We start from the raw sequence: 10,000 nt of genomic DNA on the forward strand, positions 1-10,000 counted from the left end.
CAGGTGAGAGAGAGACAGGTGAGAGAGAGACAGGTGAGAGAGAGACAGGTGAGAGACAGACAGGTGAGAGAGAGACAGGTGAGAGAGAGACAGGTGAGAGAGAGACAGGTGAGAGACAGGTGAGAGAGAGACAGGTGAGAGACAGACAGGTGAGAGAGAGACAGGTGAGAGACAGACAGGTGAGAGAGAGACAGGTGAGAGAGAGACAGGTGAGAGACAGGTGAGAGAGAGACAGGTGAGAGACAGACAGGTGAGAAAGAGACAGGTGAGAGAGAGACAGGTGAGAGACAGACAGGTGAGAGAGAGACAGGTGAAAGACAGACAGGTGAGAGACAGACAGGTGAGAGACAGACAGGTGAGAGACAGGTGAGAGAGAGACAGGTGAGAGAGAGACAGGTGAGAGACAGACAGGTGAGAGAGAGACAGGTGAGAGACAGACAGGTGAGCGACAGACAGGTGAGAGACAGACAGGTGAGAGACAGACAGGTGAGAAAGAGACAGGTGAGAGACAGACAGGTGAGAGAGAGACAGGTGAGAGACAGAAAGGTGAGAGACAGAAAGGTGAGAGACAGACAGGTAAGAGACAGACAAGTGAGAGACAAAAAGGTGAGAGACAGACAGGTGAGAGAGAGACAGGTGAGACACAGACAGGTGAGAGACAGACAGGTGAGACACAGACAGGTGAGAGACAGACAGGTGAGAGAGACAGATGAGCGACAGACAGGTGAGAGACAGACAGGTGAGAGACAGACAGGTGAGAGACAGAAAGGTGAGGGACAGACAGGTGAGAGACAGACAGGTGAGAGACAGACAGGTGAGAGACGGACAGGTCAGAGACAGACAGGTCAGAGACAGACAGGTGAGAGAGAGGTGAGACAGACAAGTGAGAGAGAGACAGGTGAGAGACAGACAGGAGGGACATGCATGTTCTTTATTACAACATGTTTAAATCTTACATTTTTGTATTGATTGACAGCACTAAAATGTGTGTGTGTGTGTGTGTGTGTGTATGTGTGTGACTGTGTGTGTGTGTGTGTGTGTGTGTGTGTGTGTGTGTGTGTGAGAGACTGTGTGTGACTGTGTGTGACTGTGTGTGTGTGTGTGTGACTGTGTGTGTGTGTGTGTGTGTGTGTGTGTGTGTGTGTGTGTGTGTGTGTGTGTGTGTGTGTGTGTGTGTGTGTGTTACCTGTGCCTCTGGAGTCTCTCTCCTGATTGGTCCTCCTCTGACTCTCTGTCTCCCTCTGCTGGCTGAGCAGAGCGTCAGAGGCCCCTGAGTGCAGCTGCTGCAGCGCCTGAGGGGTTAACAGAGCGTTCATACATACAACATGTTAACAGGTTAGGACACAAGGAGGTGAGAGAGGAGAGAGGATACAAAGACAAGACACCAGGGCGCGGGGCTCTGACTCACCTGTACAGGTAGGGGGCGGGGCTTAGACTCACCTGTACGGGTAGGGGACGGGGCTTAGATTCATCTGTACAGGTAGGGGTCTGGGATTAGACTCACTTGTACAGGTAGGGGTCTGGGATTAGACTCACCTGTACAGATAGGGGGCGGGATTAGACTCACCTGTACAGGTAGGGGTCTGGGATTAGACTCACCTGTACAGATAGGGGGCGGGATTAGACTCACCTGTACAGATAGGGGGCAGGGCTTAGACTCACCTGCAGGGTGCGGCTCTGCTCTGCTTGCAGGACGTCCAGTTGCTGCTCCAGAACACCTTGACCTGTTTTCAGCGAATCAGCTTCCAGCCTCAGGTTGTGGGCGTGGCCTGTCAGCGTCTTCAGCTCCTCCCCCATCTTTTGGACCAACCCCGTGTCCTGCCATTCGTCTGCTGCGTTGTGATTGGACAGGAGACGCAGCAGGGAGCTCTGCAGGGACTCCCAGCGCAGGAAGGACTCGCTCAGGTCGGGGCAGGACGGGTCCAGGAAGATGCTGATTGGCTCTCCCTCCGTCCCCCGGGAGACAGACACCACCGCTCCTGAATCCCTATTGGTCGAGATCACAGAAGGGGCCGAGACTCCACCCCTTTTACTGTGACAGACAGGAGGTCAGAGAGACAGACAGACAGAGAGACAGAAAGACAGAGAGACAAACAGATAGACAGACAGACAGAGAGGCAGACAGACAGACAGACAGACAGACAGACAGACAGACAGACAGACAGACAGACAGACAGGAGGTCAGAGAGACAGACAGACAGACAGACAGACAGACAGACAGACAGAGAGGCAGACAGACAGACAGACAGACAGACAGAGACAGACAGAGAGACAGGCAGGAGGTCAGAGAGACAGACAGTCAGACAGTCAGACAGACAGACAGACAGACAGACAGACAGACAGAAACAGACAGAGAGACAGACAGGAGGTCAGAGAGACAGACAGACAGACAGACAGGAGGTCAGACAGACAGACAGAGAGAGACAGAGAGACAGACAGGAGGTCAGAGAGACAGACAGACAGACAGACAGGAGGTCAGACAGACAGACAGACAGTCAGACGGGAGGTCAGAGAGACAGACAGACAGTCAGACGGGAGGTCAGAGAGACAGACAGACAGACAGACAGACAGACAGACAGTCGGACAGGAGGTCAGACAGAGAGACAGACAGACAGACAGACAGAGAGACAGACAGACAGACAGTCAGACAGAGAGACAGACAGACAGACAGACAGACAGACAGACAGTCAGACAGACAGGAGGTCAGACAGACAGACAGACAGACAGACAGACAGACAGTCAGAAAGGAGGTCAGACAGACAGACAGACAGACAGACAGGAGGTCAGACAGGAGGTCAGACAGACAGACAGACAGACAGACAGACAGACAGACAGACAGGTGTGTTTACCTGAAGAAGGGCAGAGGAAACTGATTTAGGTACAGGATGATGACGGTTGCTGTGGCAACGACTGATACAATGGACAGAGTGACGACAGACCAGAACAGGAAGCTGCAGCATCTCTGAACACACACAAACATGCACACACACACACGCACGCACGCACACACACACACACACACACACACACACACACACACACACACACACACACACACACACACACACACACACACACACACACACACACACACACACACACATACACACACACACACACACACACACACGCACACACACACACACTCACTCAGCCTTAATGACCCCAGTTAGATGTGTCAGTGGGGGGGGCATTAATCCCCAGAGATTAGCACACTGAAAGACTGACTGCAGATTAACAGACTGTATTACTGCTAATAATATCAACAGTTCAATGTTAGAGAATATGTATGAATGACCAGAGTTAGTTTTCAGGTTTACACACACATTCACAGGAGGAATCAGCCTTAGTGTGTGTGTGTGTGTGTGTGTGTGTGTGTGTGTGTGTGTGTGCGTGCGTGCGTGCGCGTGCGTGCGTGCGTGCGTGCGTGCGTGTGTGTGTGTGTGTGTGTGCGTGCGTGCGTGCGTGCAGAAACACAGTCAGAGAAGATATATTGGACCCAAAAAATACAAAATATATCAAAGACTGTTTGATAAGTATATACCAACAAACTGAGTACAGTGTAATATGACGAAATACTAATACAAATAAAACAGAATTAAAAATATATGTGCAGTATAGTATAGTAGCAGAGTAAGTTCTGAGTACTTCTACTTTTAACCTGAGTACTTCTACTTCTACCCCCCCATCTACCCTGTGTGTGCTGGGGCGCTTGCTGTCCAGCTCCGTGCTGCTGCTGTTCATGATGGTCCAGCTTTCGTTCAGCATCATCCTGAAACAAAAGGTTCCTTCAAGTCTGAACGCCCGACAGCCAATCAGCTCGCAGACCCTCGGGACTCCCTGAAGGACCCCAGAGAAGCAGAGACGTGTCAGTAACGTGTCAGTAACATGTCAGTAACATGTCAGTAACGTGTCAGTAACGTGTCAGTAACGTGTCAGTAACATGTCAGTAACGTGTCAGTAAATTGTCAGTAACATGTCGGTAACGTGTCAGTAACGTGTCAGTAACATGTCAGTAACGTGTCAGTAACGTGTCAGTAGAGATCTGTCAGTAACATGTCAGTAACGTGTTAGTAACGTGTCACTAATGTTTCAGTAACATGTCAGTAACGTGTCAGTAACGTGTCAGTAGAGACCTGTCAGTAACGTGTCAGCAACGTGTCAGTAACATGTCAGTAGAGACCTGTCAGTAACGTGTCAGCAACGTGTCAGTAACCTGTCAGTAACGTGTCAGTAACATGTCAGTAACATGTCAGTAACGTGTCAGTAACGTGTCAGTAACGTGTCAGCAACGTGTCAATAGAGACGTGTCAGTAACTTGTCAGTAACGTGTCAGTAGAGACCTGTCAGTAACGTGTCAGCAACGTGTCAGTAACATCTCAGTAACGTGTCAGTAACATGTCAGTAACATGTCAGTAACGTGTCAGTAACGTGTCAGTAACGTCTCAGCAACGTGTCAGCAGAGACGTGTGAGTAACGTGTCAGTAACATGTCAGTAACGTGTCAGTAACATGTCAGTAGAGACGTGTCAGTAACGTGTCAGTAACGTGTCAGTAAAATGTCAGTAACGTGTCAGTAACGTGTCAGAGACATGTCAGTAACGTGTCAGTAACCTGTCAGTAACATGTCAGTAACGTATCAGTAACGTGTCAGTAACGTGTCAGTAACGTGTCAGTAACCTGTCAGTAACGTGTCAGTAACATGTCAGAAACGTGTCAGTAACATGTCAGTAACGTGTCAGTAACGTGTCAGTAGAGACATGTCAGTAACATGTCTGTAACGTGTCAGTAACATGTCAGTAGAGACGTGTCAGTAACATGTCAGTAGCGTGTCAGTAACGTGTCAGTAACATGTCAGTAACGTGTCAGTAATGTGTCAGAGACGTGTCAGTAACGTGTCAGTAACGTGTCAGTAACCTGTCAGTAACGTGTCAGTAACGTGTCAGTAACGTGTCAGTAGAGACGTGTCAGTAACGTGTCAGTGACGTGTCACTAACGTGTCAGTAACCTGTCAGTAACGTGTCAGTAACGTGTCAGGAACAGGTCAGTAACATGTCAGTAACGTGTCAGTAACGTGTCAGAAACGTGTCAGTAACGTGTCAGTAACCTGTCAGTAACGTTTCAGTAACGTGTCAGTAGAGACGTGTCAGTAACGTGTCAGTAACGTGTCAGTGACGTGTCAGATATGTGTCAGTAACGTGTTAGTAACGTGTCAGTAACCTGTCAGTAACGTGTCAGTAAAGTGTCAGTAACATGTCAGTAACGTGTCAGTAACGTGTCAGTAACCTGTCAGTAACATATCAGTAACGTGTCAGTAACATGTCAGTAACCTGTCAGTAACGTGTCAGTAACCTGTCAGTAACATATCAGTAACGTGTCAGTAACGTGTCAGTAACGTGTCACTAACGTGTCAGTAACCTGTCAGTAACGTGTCAGTAACGTGTCAGTAACATGTCAGTAGAGACGTCTCAGTAACCTGTCAGTAACGTGTCACTAACGTGTCAGTAACATGTCAGTAGAGACGTGTCAGTAACGTGTCAGTAACATGTCAGTAGAGACGTGTCAGTAACGTGTCAGTAACCTGTCCGTAACGCGTCAGTAATGTGTCGGTAACATGTCAGTAGAGACGTCTCAGTAACGTGTCAGTAACGTGTCAGTAACGTGTCACTAACGTGTCAGTAACCTGTCAGTAACGTGTCAGTAACGTGTCAGTAGAGACGTGTCAGTAACGTGTCAGTAACGTGTCACTAACGTGTCAGTAACCTGTCACTAACGTGTCAGTAACCTGTCAGTAACGTGTCACTAACGTGTCTGTAACCTGTGAGTAACATGTCAGTAACGTGTCAGTAACCTGTCAGTAACGTGTCAGTAACGTTTCAGTAACATGTCAGTAACGTGTCAGTAACATGTCAGTAGCCTGTCAGTAACGTGTCAGTAACGTGTCAGTAATGTGTCAGTAACCTGTCAGTAACGTGTCAGTAACGTATCAGTAACCTGTCAGTAACGTGTCAGTAACGTGTCAGTAACATGTCAGTAACCTGTCAGTAACGTGTCAGTAACGTATCAGTAACGTGTCAGTAACGTGTCAGTAACGTGTCAGTAACCTGTCAGTAACGTGTCAGTAACGTGTCAGTAACATGTCAGTAACCTGTCAGTAACGTGTCAGTAACGTATCAGTAGCGTGTCAGTAACGTATCAGTAACGTGTCAGTAGGACTTTTTAAAGACTTGTTAAAGACGTGTTGGAGCTTAGCAGACGCTCAGAGTCTCTAAGCGTCTGTTTCTGTCAGACTCACTTTAGTTTGAATGATTCCTCAGTGTCCTTAAACACCTCACACACCAGGAGCTGCTGTGTGTGTGTGTGTGTGTGTGTGTGTGTGTGTGTGTGTGTGTGTGTGTGTGTGTGTGTGTGTGTGTGTGTGTGTGTGTGTGTGTGTGTGTGTGTGTGTGTGTGTGTGTGTGTGTGTGTGTGTGTGTGTGTGTGTGTGTGTGTGTGTGTGCGTGTGTGTCTTTCTGGAAAGCAGAATGTGAATCCTCAACATGTCTGCCATTACTGACACATTATTGTTTTCATGAATTCCTCCAGGTTAATGTTAAAAATGAGAGGATTCAATTATCATATATTTTCAAATGGAAACAGATGTTTTAAAAATATTCTGTCTCGATTGAATAATTCAATATGAAACTTCCTGATGTTGTTATCAGTTTGTATTTTACATGTTCTGAATATATAATATAAAACAAAATACTTATTCATGCCTTCATATGTCAATACATAGATCAATACAAAAGTAAATAAGTAACTGTGACTACATGCAGTAATGAATAGACCACTGCAAGGAGTTAAAGGGGCACAGGAAAACACGAGAAACTGCTGTCAGGCTAGTGACGGTTCACTATATCTCACTCTTACGGTCAGAGCCTCCAGTCTTTAAGGTGTTCATCAAACAGCCTGCAGTTATATACATATATATTACAGTTAATTAAATAATAATCACTTACCTCGAGGTGTCCCGGAGCCGACCTTAGGTTAGACTTCAGTTCTTCTTCTGCAGATTGATCCTGAGAGCAGATCCACCGCCTGACCATCTGCTGGGGGTGGGGGGGTGATAATCTGATCTACTTTCAACACGTCCTCTCCGCTTTCCTTTAAAGAGTCCTGTTGATGTTCAGGTGTATATCAGTGTGTAGTGTCTCTACTTTAAAGAGTCCTCTCCTGCTGATGTTCAGGTGTATATCAGTATGTAGTGTCTCTACTTTAAAGAGTCCTCTCCTGCTGATGTTCAGGTGTATATCAGTATGTAGTTTCTCTACTTTAAAGAGTCCTCTCCTGCTGATGTTCAGGTGTATATCAGTATGTAGTGTCTCTACTTTAAAGAGTCCTGTCCTGCTGATGTTCAGGTGTATATCAGTATGTAGTGTCTCTACTTTAAAGAGTCCTCTCCAGCTGATGTTCAGGTGTATATCAGTATGTAGTGTCTCTACTTTAAAGAGTCCTCTCCTGCTGATGTTCAGGTGTATATCAGTGTGTAGTGTCTCTACTTTAAAGAGTCCTCTCCTGCTGATGTTCAGGTGTATATCAGTATGTAGTGTCTCTACTTTAAAGAGTCCTCTCCTGCTGATGTTCAGGTGTATATCAGTATGTAGTGTCTCTACTTTGAAGAGTCCTCTCCTGCTGATGTTCAGGTGTATATCAGTATGTAGTGTCTCTACTTTAAAGAGTCCTCTCCTGCTGATGTTCAGGTGTACATCAGTATGAAGTGTCTCTACTTTAAAGAGTCCTCTCCTGCTGATGTTCAGGTGTATATCAGTATATGTAGTGTCTCTACTTTAAAGAGTCCTCTCCTGCTGATGTTCAGGTGTATATCAGTATATGTAGTGTCTCTACTTTAAAGAGTCCTCTCCTGCTGATGTTCAGGTGTATATCAGTATGTAGTGTCTCTACTTTAAAGAGTCCTCTCCAGCTGATGTTCAGGTGTATATCAGTATGTAGTGTCTCTACTTTAAAGAGTCCTCTCCTGCTGATGTTCAGGTGTATATCAATATGTAGTGTCTCTACTTTAAAGAGTTATCTCCTGCTGATGTTCAGGTGTATATCAGTAAGTAGTGTCTCTACTTTAAAGAGTCCTCTTCTGCTGATGTTCAGGTGTATATCAGTATGTAGTGTCTCTCCTTTAAAGAGTCCTCTCCTGCTGATGTTCAGGTGTATATCAGCATGTAGTGTCTCTACTTTAAAGAGTCCTCTCCTGTTGATGTTCAGGTGTATATCAGTATGTAGTGTCTCTACTTTAAAGAGTCCTCTCCTGCTGATGTTCAGGTGTGTATCAGTATGTTGTGTCTCTACTTTAAAGAGTTCTCTCCAGCTGATGTTCAGGTGTATATCAGTATATGTAGTGTCTCTACTTTAAAGAGTCCTCTCCTGCTGATGTTCAGGTGTATATCAGTATGTAGTGTCTCTACTTTAAAGAGTCCTCTCCTGCTGATGTTCAGGTGTATATCAGTATATGTAGTGTCTCTACTTTAAAGAGTCCTCTCCTGCTGATGTTCAGGTGTATATCAGTATGTTGTGTCTCTACTTTAAAGAGTTCTCTCCAGCTGATGTTCAGGTGTATATCAGTATGTAGTGTCTCTACTTTAAAGAGTCCTCTCCTGCTGATGTTCAGGTGTATATCAGTATGTTGTGTCTCTACTTTAAAGAGTTCTCTCCAGCTGATGTTCAGGTGTATATCAGTATATGTAGTGTCTCTACTTTAAAGAGTCCTCTCCTGCTGATGTTCAGGTGTATATCAGTATATGTAGTGTCTCTACTTTAAAGAGTCCTCTCCTGCTGATGTTCAGGTGTATATCAGTATATGTAGTGTCTCTACTTTAAAGAGTCCTCTCCTGCTGATGTTCAGGTGTATATCAGTATGTAGTGTCTCTACTTTAAAGAGTCCTCTCCAGCTGATGTTCAGGTGTATATCAGTATGTAGTGTCTCTACTTTAAAGAGTCCTCTCCTGCTGATGTTCAGGTGTATATCAGTAAGTAGTGTCTCTACTTTAAAGAGTCCTCTTCTGCTGATGTTCAGGTGTATATCAGTATGTAGTGTCTCTACTTTAAAGAGTCCTCTTCTGCTGATGTTCAGGTGTATATCAATATGTAGTGTCTCTACTTTAAAGAGTTATCTCCTGCTGATGTTCAGGTGTATATCAGTATGTAGTGTCTCTACTTTAAAGAGTCCTCTTCTGCTGATGTTCAGGTGTATATCAATATGTAGTGTCTCTACTTTAAAGAGTTATCTCCTGCTGATGTTCAGGTGTATATCAATATGTAGTGTCTCTACTTTAAAGAGTTATCTCCTGCTGATGTTCAGGTGTATATCAGTATGTAGTGTCTCTACTTTAAAGAGTCCTCTTCTGCTGATGTTCAGGTGTATATCAGTATGTAGTGTCTCTCCTTTAAAGAGTCCTCTCCTGCTGATGTTCAGGTGTATATCAGTATGTAGTGTCTCTACTTTAAAGAGTCCTCTCCTGCTGATGTTCAGGTGTATATCAGTATGTAGTGTCTCTACTTTAAAGAGTCCTCTCCTGCTGATGTTCAGGTGTATATCAGTATGCAGTGTCTCTACTTTAAAGAGTCCTCTCCTGCTGATGTTCAGGTGTATATCAGTATGTAGTGTCTCTACTTTAAAGAGTCCTCTCTTGCTGATGTTCAGGTGTATATCAGTATGTAGTGTCTCTACTTTAAAGAGTCCTCTCCTGCTGATGTCCAGGTGTATATCAGTATGTAGCGTCTCTACTTTAAAGAGTCCTCTCTTGCTGATGTTCAGGTGTATATCAGTATGTAGCGTCTCTACTTTAAAGAGTTCTCTCCAGCTGATGTTCAGGTGTATATCAGTATGTAGTGTCTCTACAAAGAGTCTGAAATAAATGTCCCCCTTTCCATACACAAGGAGAAAAGGAAAAAGCAACAACAATAAAAAATATAAAAAAAACAAAATTAGAAAAACACTGTATTCATGA

The 10,000-nt window shown here is 45.2% G+C and overlaps 2 protein-coding genes across 3 annotated transcripts in view; one reads left to right on the plus strand and one right to left on the minus strand.

Annotated features, from left to right (window-relative positions):
* The window catches only part of LOC307042661 (fibrinogen C domain-containing protein 1-like), a 14,385-nt gene extending 6,649 nt beyond the window's left edge, over positions 1–7,736 (minus strand). Inside the window, exons 1-5 of the mRNA XM_079686653.1 lie at positions 7,001–7,736; positions 3,694–3,840; positions 2,850–2,962; positions 1,663–2,032; positions 1,187–1,292 (exon numbers count right to left, since the gene is read on the minus strand). Coding sequence (XP_079542779.1) covers positions 1,187–1,292; positions 1,663–2,032; positions 2,850–2,962; positions 3,694–3,840; positions 7,001–7,087 — 823 coding nt within the window. The 5' untranslated portion in view covers positions 7,088–7,736. The remainder of the gene's footprint in view (positions 1–1,186; positions 1,293–1,662; positions 2,033–2,849; positions 2,963–3,693; positions 3,841–7,000) is intronic.
* Positions 3,768–10,000, plus strand: part of snapc4 (small nuclear RNA activating complex, polypeptide 4) — a 55,012-nt gene continuing 48,779 nt past the window's right edge. The window contains exon 1 of one of the 2 annotated variants that reach the window (XM_079686650.1): positions 3,768–3,890. The gene's annotated coding sequence lies outside the window, so the exon portion shown is untranslated. Of the gene's footprint in view, positions 3,891–9,813 lie in introns of those variants that run through there. The other variant, XM_079686651.1, reaches the window with a different exon arrangement.

This window comes from Notothenia rossii (assembly GCF_949606895.1).
Source record: "Notothenia rossii genome assembly, chromosome: 6".
Taxonomy (NCBI): Eukaryota; Metazoa; Chordata; class Actinopteri; order Perciformes; family Nototheniidae; genus Notothenia; species Notothenia rossii.